Below are 15405 nucleotides of genomic sequence, written 5' to 3' on the forward strand. Positions count from 1 at the left end.
GATAAAAGAGAAACAACACATATGACAACTTTTGCAACCAGCTTGGGTGTGATACGACAATCACAGTGTGTTATCAGGAAGGGAAGGAGGGTTGAGGGATTTTTTTTTTTCAAGATAGAAGAGACCTGAGTACATTCAACCCTTAAAGGGAAGGAGCTAGTTGAGAAGGAGTGGTTGAAAATATAGGAGAAAGCAGATGGATAATCTGCAGGCTGAGCTCCCCCAGAAGATTTGAGGAGGTGGGATCCGGAGCACAGGCAGGGGGGTGAGGTTTGGATTGCAGGGAGGTATTTCTTCCATTATAATATGGGGATAAGGCAGAGGCGGGGAAATGAAGGATGTTAATGGGTTTGGTGGTGGAAGATGAGCAAGTTTTCTTCTGATGGCTTCTATCTTCTCTGTGGAGAAAGGAATGAAATCATGAGAGGATGAGGTAAGAAGGACTGGAGGTTCCAGGAGAACGGAGAAGGATTGAAACAGTTCTTGTAAAGAATGAGAGAGAAGGTTGATATGAGATGTATAGTAGGATTCCTCATCTTCACTGAGCGCTCAGTGACAATTTCCTCCACTTCTAAGGGACAGAGCGTCTCTCACAGAATGTATAGTGAATAGCTTGTCAAAGATACTTATCTGCATTTAAAATAAAAGTACGTTTATCATAGGAGGAACATTTACATAAGAAAAACCAGTTTTGATGTTCACAAAATTCCACAATTGAAATTTCATTCTGGATATGACCTTGATAATCCCTGAAGAGATCTTCAACAAAGGAAAGAGAAATGTATAAAATTACAATGTTAAATCTGAGTACATTATGATTCATTATTTCAAATTCAATGTTGGTAATTCCTAGATGCACAAGGTAGAATGGCCTTGCATACACCCTGTCAGAATAAATCCTTGTATTGCAGGTGTTTAAATCAATGTCAGTGACTTGTGAAAGGAACAAAAGGACGAAACAGTGGTCACCAAAGAGACTTGAGAAAGTGAACAATCAAAAAAGGGCAACTTTGTTCTCTGATTATTTTGTAAAAGGACAATCATTGTTTTTCAAGGATTGCCAGTACTTTCTTCTCTAGAAAGGAGATATAAGTGGATAACATCAAGGAAGTCCCTTGGGAATTTCTACATGTGTGACAACTGAGGTCTGTTAGAATAACCTCCCAGGTATAACATGTGCTCACTCCTACTAATCTTAATAGCAAATTATGTCCACTATGGCTCTGTCTGTATACAAAGCTAATTTTGTAAAATTCAGTTTGTGTGTCAGTTATGTTCTTACAACATACGTTATATGTATGTATGCATATATTTATATGTGTACACATTTGTCTTGTATCCTGACACCAAACAACCAATTTGACAAAAAAAAAAAAGTACATCTTCAGACCAGTAATTCTGTCATAAAAAGTAAAATAAAATGTGTTTCTAAAAGATAACAAATATGAATTTTAATTGAATTTAATATTATAATTATATTTATGAAAATTGTAAACAATCATGGGTCCTCCAAAAAAGAGCCTGTTATTGAAAGAACACCTCCCTCCAGAAATGTTTTTCCTAAAATCTAGTCTATGCACTGGTCTCTAGGATGTGAAAATATAATCCTGTGAGGAAGCTCTGCATCTTCTTCTGATACTATTTAAATGCTTCACATGTTTGGCCAGTGATGTATCTAGTATATCTAAAATAAAAATAAGAAACGAACACCAAAGTAACTATTCTTATTTTTATAGAGCTGCCTCTATTCTTCTCCAAGTAGGAAAGGCCCTGAATCCTACAAGAATAAGGAATGATTTTAATTAAGGCATCTTGTAAACTCTTCCTGCATGTTCTTTGATATAAACACTCCTTCACATTTCCTCAAATATTCAATTAGAAAATGTGGCTCCTACGCCCACTTACAGCCCACTGTAACTACTCCGGGTGACCCTCAATTGTTCCTATTTATCTCTTCCACCCAAAGTTGAGCTGCACAGTGGAGAACTCTATCTGGGAGTCACAGAACGGAAAAATCTGTGTCTGCCATGTGCAAAATTACAATGAAAGGGTTTCATGTTTCCTGGGTTTTGCCCAGCTTTAATAGCATTATATTTCATCTGATAAATGTATTATAGAGTGAAACATAATACAATTAGGACAGCACCCTTTGGGGCAGCGTGACTAGACATAAGTCATAAAGAAGAAATGGGTTAAGACCACTGGCCTCGGACCCTGCTGAGTGAGACTTATGTTGGTTCAGACAGAAGCAGTCAGATGTGTCCCAGTTCCTGAAGAACTGAGCTGGAGGATGCCTGGAGGAGAGGTTGACAGGATCGGATGCTACTATCTCTTACATTTCACAGCCATTAAGAGAAGATCTTTATCAAGATATGCCCTCTGGGAAATGCAGAAGTGGGGAAAAGTGATCATATGGTTATAAAGCTGAGAAACACTAGCTTTTGCAGAAATCATAGGAATTGCGTTCCAAATGCACTTACTGAATGATGAAGCACCAAGTACATTTGTAAAGTCTAATTTTTATGCCTCATTGTTATGCAAACAGTTAAAATATTACTATTTATAAATAGTTACAGGAATTATAAAATATTACCATCATTTTTATAGTAGAGTTCTCCAGATGACTTAAAAGCCTGACTCCATTGCAGGACAAAGAAAAAGAAATATCTATTTTAAGAATAATTCTCATAGTAGATTAGGAATTATATTAAAATATAGCAAAATGAATATTAGAATATATAAAAAATTACAATATTGTCATAGCAATGATACTACAGAGACATAAAGGCCCGAATATTAGGGCAAGAGGAGGGTGAGGAAGGAGGTCCACAGTGGCCACTTGAAGAGATCCCTGACCTAGTATCCTTTGCCCGCATTTAGAGATTTGAGGGGCACTTGGTAGGCCCCTCAGGTCAACACTTCTACTCCATCCTGTCCTAGTTCCTTCATCCATCACTTGAAATTAATGCCACTGGTCTAAGGTACTGCTTTCTCATGGGTCTTTGGAAAAAATGAACATTGGCTATAGGGAAAGACCATCCAATTAACAGCTATTTTTATCAAGAGTAGATCAGTGTCTCACATCTCTTCTAAAATACAGCTAGTTGAGGAGAGACCTCTCCTGCAATGGGAAGCAAGAGCTACAGACTTTAATCAGGGTGGAGAGGAAGGAGAAAGTAGGAGGTTGAGGTTCAGCCTGAGCACACAGCGCCAGAGGGTGAATGTCAAGACATCAAGGGTAGGGGTGGGCGGTTGCCAGCAGTGGGGGCTGATTGCAGGCTGAAGTATGGGAGACCGGAGGCACCTCTGCTTCAGGCCCAGGGCAGAACTGGCCTGCAGGCATGGACTCTGCACCCGCTGAGAATTTATGGTCGACTCAGCAGAATTTAACACTAGGGAAGGCAGGATGCCTGATCCCCAGAATGCATGTGTGGAAACTCTGATTTCATGAAGCCTATACCCTCCCCTGCCACACACACACCAAAGGTATGTGGACAGGGCTCTCAAAGTGGAGTATGCAAACCATGCAATGGTTTTCAAGGTGTCCGTGGACATGGAGAGGGTTCAGCATTAGAAGTGGGATATTTGGACTCCTGTTGGAGGTTGTGAGTTCATATAGTTTGTAGAGTGAGACAGCAGGAGGGATGATACTAGAAATCCTCCCCAAACCCTAAGACTAAGACTAAGAGATACTTTACCAGGAAGAGGGTTGCCCATGATTGCAGTGTCTCTGGCGGCTAAAGGATTTTTTTCTCTTAGATTCTCCACTTTGGAAAACAGCATTTATTTCCTCCCACACAAACTTGCTAATTATGAGCATTTTTAAATTTATAAGGCAAAGGTTCTACAAGGATTTTTTTTAATGGAGGCATGCAAATCAGATTTTCATGGCAGGCACTCTTCACAAAAGAAGGCTTTAGAGTGATTTTCTTTTTAGTGGGCTGATAGTCAATGTGCAAATTTTTTCCTTTTCAAGTATGGAACCTGAAATATAGGACCAATGAAAGTTTTCACATGCTAATAGGATAATTCTTACAACTACTAGTCATTGAATGTATTCGGTGTTCCAGCCCCCATGCTGTGGGCCCTTAGGAATTAGCTCTTTAAATCCTTAAACCACCTTACGAGGTAGTTACTATGTTATTAGCCTTTTTTTTTTTCTGGTAAGAAAAGGGACGCACAGAGAATTTTAATAGTAAACAGCAGAGATGGGATTCAAGCCCAGGCAGTCAGATTCTAGAACTTTTTTATTTTTACTATGCTACATGAGTTAGAGTGTATTTTTGCTGTTTCTGTAGTACAAGCATGTCATTTCAAACAAACTTTCCACCCTAAAGGGTGAGATGATTATCTTACATAAGGCACTTGGGATAGAGTGTAGCACATCATAGGGACTTAGGAAACAGTCCTTTGTATTTTCCTTCTTTTCTTATAAGGAAATCGATTTGTTTCTTCCCTATAAAATATAATGTTTATCTTGATAGGAGGCCCTTTTATTATATTTTCATAGCTTCAGTAAATGTCCAGATTTAGGAATTACAGAGAGATTTGGGGGAGAGGTGAACTGGGATGGGGGAAGGATGTCAAACTATTTTATTGAGGGGCTTGGTGGGGGATATTGAGGAAGGGCTGGGAGAATGAGATCTGACATCTTAGGCTTGGCCAGGCTCTCTCCAGACTCTCAGTGGCCAAAAGCAATAGGTGAATGTTTTAGAGCTTCACAGTCCATCACAAACCTGCTCATTTAGTAAGGCTCACGCCAAAGGTAGAGGAAAACTATGCAGATAAGATCAAATTGAAGAAATGATTTGAATCCAGAATCTCTCTCGGGCATGCATGCTTCTCCAGTATTGGCTCAAACACAAAAAGAATGAGAAATTCCTCCAAGATACTAGTTGACCATTTAGCATCTGACCTCTCCCACCCCTAGTCAAATAATACCTAACACTTACATGGCACTTACCAAGACAGCACAGTTTATTTTACATTACATTATCCTGTTTAACACACAACAACAACCCTACAGTTGTAGAGTACCTGATCTCCATTTTAAAAAGAGGAAATTGAGACTTGGAAAATTAAGTTGGCCTAAGTTAAAGAGATAGTAAGTGATCATGCCTGGATTTGAGCTGGACCACAATACACATGCTCTTAACTACTACCTTATTCTGCTAAAAGACATCTAAAAATATGGCATTTTCTCCTTTATTTCAATTTTCTTTTTACTTCTCTGCTTACACTATTTCATTTTCTTCCAGGGAGAATAAAAACACTGTCTTGAATCAACAAGACCAAGAAGGTGAACTACTTTAACTTAAAACCACACCTTTATATTGATGGATTGATGGCCTTTCAAACTAACTCATCATGATGTTTGGCATACTTTGTATTCAGCATCTTTCCCAGGTAAGTGAAAGTAACCCCAGTGATGGGAGCTGACTCTGTGCAGTTATGGGCATTGCTTCATGTCCCCTCTAGTCTTCGTCTGGAACTGGATCATTACTGCAGTGAAATAGCTGTAGAGTCTTATTCTATACATGTTGCTGTACAGGCCAGTAAATCACTGTGAGACACTCTTACTCTGTGCTCATTTATTTATCTTTTTCAAAGAATCAGTAGTGTAGGGCTGCCTTAAGCCATTCTGCACATTTAAGTCAGCAAATGTACATTGCTTCAGGTCTGAACTAAAGACAAAAAATAATTCATATCCCCACTGAACTTGGCATCTACTTCAGTGCAATCAGACATATTGATCTAGACGTATTGCTTTGCGTAAACAATTAGTTTTGTTTTGTTGTTGGTCCATGTGGCTGCAATTTTAATGGATATCAACATCTTAATAAATTGAAGTCAAATGAGATTTGATTGTAAGAAAAGTCTAGATAGCCATTATGAATAAAAAATTATTTAAATGGGAAGTGCTCATATTCATAATATAAATTTGCTAATTGTCATTCTGTGGCAAGTATCATCTCAATAATAGACACTTACAGTTACATTATTTGGTTAATAAGCATTAGGAAATTTGATCTTAAAATAATATATTACGATTACATTTTTTCAGGCTATTAAAATCCCTTTTGTTGGGAAACATCAGTGCTACTCTAAGTGTGTCAGCATTTGTCTAAGTACTTTGAAGATGAAGAATGCACTCATGGCCAAGTGGGATGTTTCAAAATCATCTTTTAAAGGGAAAAATGGCTTTCTCTACCTTTTGAATCAGACTTTACAGACAGCTTTTAAGAGATTTAACAATAAACTTACCATGAAACATAACATCCATGTTATCATTAATTCTAATAGCAATAAATGAGCCTTTGATGTGTGATCCCATCATCTCATGAAAAGTGACTTTTTATAATTCATAAACCAGTCTCCATTCTTCAGGTATAAGCATGGCTCCCATAAAAATTGTTTATGGTTTTACAAAGATTTTATCTATATATAAAGGGCCAGAAAAAAATGTATAAAACCATCCAAATACTCAGAAATTTTCTGTGATCATTTGGTTTCTGTTTGGGGGAATTAAGGGAGGGTTGGATTATTTTTGGTCTCTGTTTATTGAACTCACTGCCTCACACTCCCACCTGATTTTGAATGTGTAAGTGGCTCATGTTTGTTATTACAAGGTAGCTGGTAACCAATCAGTAATCAGAGTCAGGGGTTCTGGGTCCATTCCTTAGTGCAAAACTATCATGCTATGTACCTTACCTAATTCTTTGGTCTCTCTAAAATAAAGACGTTCATCTCATTCTCATCCTGAAGTAGTACTAGAATATCATATAGGAATGTCTATCTATCTAGGAGGAGTTCAACAAACAACTCCACTACAATGAGCATCATGCACAAACTTACCTTAAACAGACTATGTTTAAATGAAAGCCTTTCTGCCCCATTTCCACTTCTTTGTAAACAATAAAAGTAAATTGGATTGAAAGAGCAGTAGTAAAGTCATTTCTACTCTTTATGATCATCAAAATGAGATACAATCTGTCAATATAAATTAATCATAATTTATTTTGTCTAATACATCCTGAATATGTTTATTCATTCATTCAACATTTATTGATGGTGTACTAGATAACAAGCACAGTTCTATGTTATTGGTACATAGAGATAAAAGCTACAATTTTGTTATTGTCCTCAAATTTTTTAAATATTCAGGTTAAGTGCATTAATAGAGAAATATACAGGGCGTAAAAGGAAAACCTAGGAAAGCTATTTGAATGAGGTGGGGTGTCACAGGAAGGGTTCTCAAAGTAGGCAATGACCAAGATTTGAAGTTGGAGAAAAAGTTATGTAGAAAAAGAAGCAGAGTTGCGTATTTAAGATAAATAGAACAGTATGTGAAAAGAATGAGAGGCATGGCAAACTGAAAGAAATTTGCTCTTAGTATGATAATAGTGTGCAAAGCATAACATGATGACAGGAAATAAAGATGGAGTTAGTAAAAGATTTTCCCATGCTAATAAGTTTGGGTTTATTCTAAGAGAAAAGGAAAGAGCTGTATTAGAGAATCTTACAAAGAAAGAATGTGATCGGGTATGCTTTTTCAAGTTTTACCTCTGATATCATTATGAAGGATGGATTTGATGGTAGGTTATTGTGAAATACTATATGAAAAATAAGGACCTAGCACAAGGCAGTGATGTGGACATGGAAAGTGGAGAAGAGTTGGTGAGTAGACTTGGTGACCTTTTGGATGAAAACAGCAAAGGTAGGGTACAAATTGCGAACTTTCAATGATGTGAACGTGCCCCTGTATGCCAGCTGTTGTATTGTACTACTGTACTTTTCAAGGTACTGTACTGTAAAATTTTAAATGTTTTCTTTATTTTTTGTGTTTGCTTTTTATGTATTATTTGTGTGAAAAGTATTATAAACCTATTATAGGACAGTACTATAAACCTATTTCAGTACAGTACTATATAGCCAATTGTGTTAGTTGGGTACCTAGGCTAACTGTGGAACTTTCGAACAAATTGGACTTACCAACATGCTCTTGGAATGGAACTCGTTCATATGTAGGGGACTTACTGTATACATACACCTATGCCTCAAATGCCAAAGAAGTAGACAGGTTTGTCCTAGTGCCTTAAACCCTGCTTGTAAATTAGCTGTATGAATCCTTTCATATAACTATAGCCATTCCCATTTGTACAAACAATTTTACTAAGAAGTAAAAATATAGCCAACCAGCAAGGCATTTGGGCTGTATAGCATCTGGCAATCAGTTGGAAGGACTTTGTCACTGAGTTTATAAGTAGTTCAAGCTCACCCCCAGTTGCCCTTCAATTCCCAAAGTAGCAAAGTCTGTTTGAGATGGTATGTCCCCTGGGCATGTGAGACTTCTGGGGAGCAGCTTGAGTTTTGGATAAATGAGCTCTGCTGAAGTTCATGCTGGAAGTGGCTAAGCTGAAAAGGTGACTTGCATGAGTGCCAAGAAGAAACTAAATGCAAAAAGAGAAGACCAGAAATATTACTGTGTTGTTTTTATTTATTCAATGTATTTATTTAATCTTTAGGAGTTTTATGCCAGGCACTACTCCCCATTCCCAGTGCTAGGCTGGACAGAATCTGCAGTAGAAACAGCAGTAAACAAAACAGACAAATACCTCTGCCTTCAAGTTAACTTATATTTTAAAGGGAAGAGGGGGAACCACATTAACAAAATAAATAAGTAAAATATTTGGTATGATAGATGGTGAAAGACCTCTGGTAAAAAAAAGTAAAGCAGGAGCAGCACTATTTACAATAGCCAAGACATGGAAACAACCTAAATGCCCATCAACAGATGAATGGATAAAGAAGATGTGGTACATACACATATACGATGGAATATTACTCAGCCATAAAAAAGAATGATATACTGCCATTTGCAGCAACATGGATGGACCTAGAAATTACCATACTAAGTGAAGTAAGTCAGAAAGAGAAAGACAAACACCATACGATATCACTTATATGTGGAATCTGAAACACGACACAAATGAACACATCTACAAAACAGAAACAGATTCACAGACATAGAGAACAGATTTGTGGTTGCCAAGGGGGAGAGGGGTGGGGGAGGGAAGGGCTGGGAGTGTGGGATTAGCAGATGCAAACTATTATATAGAGAATGGATAAACAACTAGGTCCTACTGTATAGCACAGAGAACTATATTCAATGTCCTGTGATAAACCAGAAAGGAAAAGAATATATATGCATAATTGAGTCACTTTGCTGTACAGCAGAAATTAACACAACATTGTAAATCAACTACTCTTCATAAAATTAATTTAAAAAGTAAAGCAGGGAAGGGGTATCAGAGGGTTTTTTGGGGGTGGGATATGAAATATTAATTAGGATAGCCAGTGAGGGCTTCACTGAGAAAGTAACCCTTGAGCAAAGACCTAAAATTGAGGGATTAAGCCATGGAAATACAGAGAAAGGATAGTTCAGGCAAAGAAATAAACAAAACTTTTTTGGGAGGTGGGCAAGTGCCTGGCATCTTCTTGGAATAGGAAGTAGACTACTGTAGCTGGAGAGAGACAAAAAAGAGGAAAGCAGTGAGAGATATCAGAGAGGTAATGGGGGGAGAGAACAGAGTAGAACTTGGGTCAGTGTAAGGACTTTGTTGAGTGACTTTGAACAGGAAAAACCAATTCGGGAGTTCTAAGGGACTCTTCTTTGAGAAAAGTCATCTTAAAATATATTTTCCTATCCATCTATTCTTTCTTTTGAGGGTGGTGATTCTGCAAATGACTTCCCTGATCCTCTTGATTCCATAGGAACTCTTCCCTCTTAAAGACTAGAGAAACTGACTATGCACTTCTCTGAGAATGAACAGGCATCTTCAGAAGATATACTGAAGGTAGTCTCTGTGCCATCCAGAAAGGCCAATAGTAAGAACAACGTAGAAATTTGAAAGAACCTTTTCCAGAGCTTGACGAGAGAGTAATCCATTGACATCAGTTTCTATGTCTTATTAGCTATTCAATAGGAAAAAAAGCTTTCACACGATAATTTTCAAGATATCCCAATACATTCACTCCTTTTCAACTAAAATACTACCCAATAAATATCATCTCCTGAAACAGAATATAGCTCTTTGGGCAAAGAAAGAGAAGAAACACTGAAGAAAAGCTTTCTATGGCTCTTCCACATAATATTTTTGCCATCCATATTATTGGGCAGCTTTTAGCTTCCTTTTCTTTTTTTTTTTTTTGCGGTATGCGTCCCTCTCACTGCTGTGGCCTCTCCCATTGCGGAGCACAGGCTCCGGATGCGCAGGCTCAGTGGCCATGGCTCACGGGCCCAGCCGCTCCGCGGGATGTGGGATCTTCCCGGATCGGGGCACGAACCCGTGTCCCCTGCATCGGCAGGCGGATTCTCAACCACTGCGCCACCAGGGAAGCCCTTAGCTTCCTTCTTGGATATTCCTGAAGTGGTCTTTTCAACAGAAGTTTATACATTATGTTGGTTCACAGAAAGGTAAAGAATGGGATGGGTAGAAGACCTAAATAGACATTTCTCCATACAGATTGCCAACAAACACATGAAAGAATGCTCAACATAATTAATCATTAGAGAAATGCAAATCAAAACTACAAGATATCATCTCACACTGGTCAGAATGGCCATCATCAAAAAATCTACAAACAATAAATGCTGGAGAGGGTGTGGAGAAAAGGGAACCCTCTTGCACTGCTGGTGGGAATGTAAATTGATACAGCCACTATGGAGAACAGTATGGAGGTTCCTTAAAAAACTACAAATAGAATTACCATATGACCCAGCAATCCCACTACTGGGCATATACCCTGAGAAAACCATAATTCAATGAGTCATGTACCACAATGTTCATTGCAGCTCTATTTACAATAGCCAGGACATGGAAGCAACCTAAGTGTCCATCAACAGAGGAATGGATAAAGAAGATGTGGCACATATACACTATGGAATATTACTCAGCCATAAAAAGAAATGAAATTGAGTTATTTGTAGTGAGGTGGATAGACCTAGAGTCTGTTATACAGAGTGAAGTAAGCCAGAAAGAGAAAAACAAATACCATATGCTAACACATATATATGGAATCTAAGAAAAAAAAAAGTTCATAAGAACCTAGGGGTAAGACGGGAATAAAGACACAGACCTACTAGAGAATGGACTTGAGGATATGCGGAGGGGGAAGGGTAAGCTGTGACAAAGTGAAAGAGTGGCATAGACATATATACACTCCCAAACGTAAAATAGATAGCTAGTGGGAAGCAGCCGCATAGCACAGGGAGATCAACTCAGTGTTTTGTGACCACCTAGAGGGGTGGGATAGGGAGGGTGGGAGGGAGATGCAAGAGGGAGGAGCTATGGGGACATATGTATATGTATAACTGATTCACTTTGTTATAAAGCAGAAACTAACACACCATTGTAAAGCAATTATACTACAATAAAGATGTTAAAAAAAAAAAAAAAGAATGGGGACAGTTAGGGAAAAAGAATCTGGCACCACTATCTCAATGGTGGCCTCAACTGTCAGAGACAGTGTAGGATTTTATATAGTGTGCAATTATAGGCCTGGAAACCTAGGTTTTTACCCTGGCTATACTGTTAATTGGCACTTTAAAGTAATTACCAGCTATTATTTACTGGATCATAGTTTTCTCACCTGTACACTAAGCAGTTAGATGGACAATAACTAACGCTTTTGTTGTTAAGGACATCTATGAAAATCAGCCGCCATAGATAAGAGCTGAGTCCAGCTTCTCTAACAAGCTCCATGCTCAGTAATTCGTTAAGGTTATCTTACCCAGAGATGTTAATTACACAGCATTGTACCCCCTCTTCCCCTTTTTGTTCCCAAAGACATTACAAACAGATACAATACTTTTCACTGTTAAGGCAATCAGAACTCAGGGTTGGCCAGAAGTTTAAAAAAAAATTTTTTTTTTTTTTTTTTTTTGCATGGTGACTCAGGAGATCATGACCAAATAATTGGAGATGACACTCAAGTTGAAAACAGTTTGCTACTTATCATTGGGAGAATGACTATTGAAGTCAACAGTTCCTAGTATAGCTACAAAGAGCACTCACACCCTGGCAGCCAATTTCTCCCATCCCAAAAGGGGTCTAACCTGTCATCATTTCTACCAGTATAAAGTAGTTGCTGGTACCCTGGGCATAACCAAAATGGATCAGTTAGCTTTTCAGCCAAAGAGGCCTGACTATAGAATTCATTTCCCTTATAAAGCTCACTTCTCTCCTGAGAGAAGAACCTTCTGTAAGAGAAGCCAAATCAGACATTCAACAAGTAGAGACAATCACTGACTTCTTGATCTTTGCCCTCCCACTTAGTCATTTTCTTATTACCCAAATCTATAGGAGCTGAGATCAAGAAATCTGGTTTATCTCAGTTCTAATGAAAAGTCCTAAGAATGTTATTTAGATAACTGTGATGAATTTTAATCTGATGACAGCTTGTGACCCACAAATTGCCGTTTAAATTAAAATGCATTCAAAATGAAACTGGCAAGACAACCGCAATATTAAACTTGCAATCTGCTGTGAAAAAACACCTATCAAAAGCACTACATTAAATATGAATATAATTAATTTCTATACAGCAACTTGCAATTGAAATCTGAAGATAGCCTTCAATGCATTGCCTTACTAAATTCAAATTGATTAATTTTTTTTTGCAAATTAAGAAGTCAAAGTAGAGTTGGACTGGTTTGTCTTTGGTAATATACCCTTTTGGCAGAACTCCAGGTATAATCTAGGGCTACAGACTCCTAGGTTTCTCCTTTGATGAACAAAAGTCTATTTCCTCATCCCAAATATTCATCTACAATAAATTTAGAAATGTTTTCCATCTGCTTAGTTTTATCTATAGCTTTTATAGCTTTCAAGCTATAATTACTCAGGATATATTAAATGTTATCTTTAGAAATGTTATATATTAGCTTTAAAAATAACGACACTAAAATTTTTTATAGATCAGCTAAATCTGCTAAATTGATAGGAATTGAGACTTTTTCGGTAACAGATGTTTGTATCGGTGCTACAATAAAACAATAATGTAAATAAAACTCAACCCAATGTGTATATTTTCATCCTATATTTCAACATTAAAGAATTGTATGTGGTAATAAAAGTATTCACTATAACTGTTTGCAAATAATTTAATAAGCAAGTCATAGCTATTTCTTAGTTTTCAAAAGGTGTTAAAGAACTACTGAAAATTCCACAATATAACATCATAATTATACAATTAACATGGGTACTTAATTATAGCCTGAATGTCCCTAAACATTACTTGTTCAAGAGATTCACAATACGTTAAAATAGCATTAGCTAGAAATAAGTACCATATTTCACTCTCATTATCACCCACATAGAAAAGGACTCACCCATACTCTTTTTAAAAGATAACACAAAAATTGTAATTTTGCAGCCATTATTTATATTTATTACCCCTGGAATGTAGTACATACTCAATAAATGTTGGTTGAAAGAATGAATGAATGTGTGTGATTGGATAACAGGCAAACTAGGAAAATACCTAGTCCTTGATTGCTACAGGGATACTGCATGGACAACTGCTGTCGCAGTAGGGTTCCTAAAATCTCTCTGCCATATTCTATTTTGGTTCACGTGTGTGTAAAAATGATAAAGGATTCAGTCCAGCAAGCCCTTGCATTACATAGAGGCTGCATGTATCCAAAAAGGAGGGTCTGTAGCAACATCGCATATAAAATTCCCCAGGTACTTCCTAAGGTTTGCTTCCATACGAAACCTGATACTGGTATCAAATATGTTTATATTTGGGAATCAGTCTCACTGTCACTCCTGGCTAGACCTCATCAAATCTGTCCCAGGGACAGTGCCGACCCTGGGGTTGTCAGCTTTGAAACTGTGATTGGGTTTCTGTCTAGTGCCCTCGCAATCTGACCACGATGCTGAAAGAGAAGAGAGGGTCTTATTTAAAATCTTTCGTTCCTCTCATTGGTTTAGAAAATTCGACTGACAAGAGCAGGGGCCAAAGGAGCCTGGAGAGGCATCATTAATGCGAACCATGTATTTCGATCTTTACGGAGATGTGGTCCATCAGGTTACAGCCAGTGCATCCCTGTGAGCTCTCGCTAAACCAAGAGACCTTACGGATGCAGCCGCTGCAGTAGAAAAGGTTACATCCAGCAGGATGTCTTGTCTGCCTCCTGAAAAACTGGAAGTCAAGTGCAGAGCCTCGAAACAAAATCTGGGAGTCTACATGGAGGGGAGGGGTGGAGCAAGCAAACCTCTATTCGTACTGAAAATGTTCATACGAGGTAAGGAAAAATCAAGAGCTGATTTTAGCTTTAAGTTTTCGGCCGCAGTCTTCCAACAGGTGCATGACTCCCTAACCGCTTTCCTGTCAGCACTGTCCTGCTTTGCCTTCCTAAGGCTTTCTTAGCGAAGCAGGCTTTTCCTACAGTCCTCAAGCATGTGCAGTCTCCCAGCGCATCCACATCTCTGGCTCTATGCCCGGCAACCCCTTACCTGCAGCGTGAAGAAGCAGGCACAGCGCAGGGAAGCCAACCGCCCTCCGCATAGTGTTTGCATTGAGAGGTGGAGGAGAAACTCAGCCACGACGCCACTTCAGGCAAAGTGTTACTGGAAAGAGACCCCGCCGATGGTCCTCTGGTCTCCGGGATTCATTCGCAGGTCCTCGGCTCGGGCTGGCAGAGCCGTGTGTGGCGCCCACAGAAGGAAGCACCAGCTTCGCCTCCTTAAGAGAGGAGAAGAGGAAGAGGAGTAGGATGCGGCGGCGAGCTGGGCGGCGCAGGGCGGGGACCGACGCCCTGGGAGCCGCTACTGCTCGGCCTTCTGGAAGCTCCGCAGGCGCGGAGGGGAAGGAGCGGGGTGGGGGTGGGGGGCACTCCCGCGCCAGCCCTGGATCCCGGGGCCAGCGCAGCGCGAGCAGCAGCCCCGCCGCGCCGCGCCGCGGCTACTGAGCATGCCCAGCGCTGCCCTCGCGCCGCACGCACGGGAGTTTCAAAGTGAAATTCCACTTCTCCGGGTCTTAGCTGAGGCTGCGAGGGGAGCAGGCTCTACCGCGGGGCGGGGCCCGGGGGGGGCATCTTGGGACGGTTGTCAGGGATACAGCATCTGTCCAAAACGTGGGGGTGGGACTAGATGAGGGCCCCATCTGAGGAACCAGAGGAGAGAGCCTAAGAAAGTGTCAACCCCTACACCCACCCTGCTCTTTCCCCAAATCTTGGTTTACACGTGGACAGAGCTCTCTGCTAGCAGTTGACGCTTCCTGGGCCGCAGATTGCCCAGCTTCTCCAGGCTGCCTATGGGAATAGAGTACAGGTGTCTTCCGGCTAAGCAGGGTTGCCAGGGGGAGCGGTCATGGGGCAGCCTGCTGGGTGTAAGCAGT

The 15405-nt window shown here is 39.5% G+C and overlaps 1 protein-coding gene across 2 annotated transcripts in view; it reads right to left on the reverse strand.

Annotated features, from left to right (window-relative positions):
- Positions 1 to 14979, reverse strand: part of PTPRR (protein tyrosine phosphatase receptor type R) — a 266542-nt gene extending 251563 nt beyond the window's left edge. Inside the window, exon 1 of one of the 2 annotated variants that reach the window (XM_059080979.2) lies at positions 14523 to 14979. In XM_059080979.2, coding sequence (XP_058936962.1) covers positions 14523 to 14574 — 52 coding nt within the window. In that variant the 5' untranslated portion in view covers positions 14575 to 14979. The remainder of the gene's footprint in view (positions 1 to 14522) is intronic. The other variant, XM_067009754.1, reaches the window with a different exon arrangement.
- Positions 14980 to 15405: the final 426 nt, after the last annotated feature.

This window comes from Kogia breviceps, chromosome 12 (genome assembly GCF_026419965.1).
Source record: "Kogia breviceps isolate mKogBre1 chromosome 12, mKogBre1 haplotype 1, whole genome shotgun sequence".
NCBI lineage: Eukaryota > Metazoa > Chordata > Mammalia > Artiodactyla > Physeteridae > Kogia > Kogia breviceps.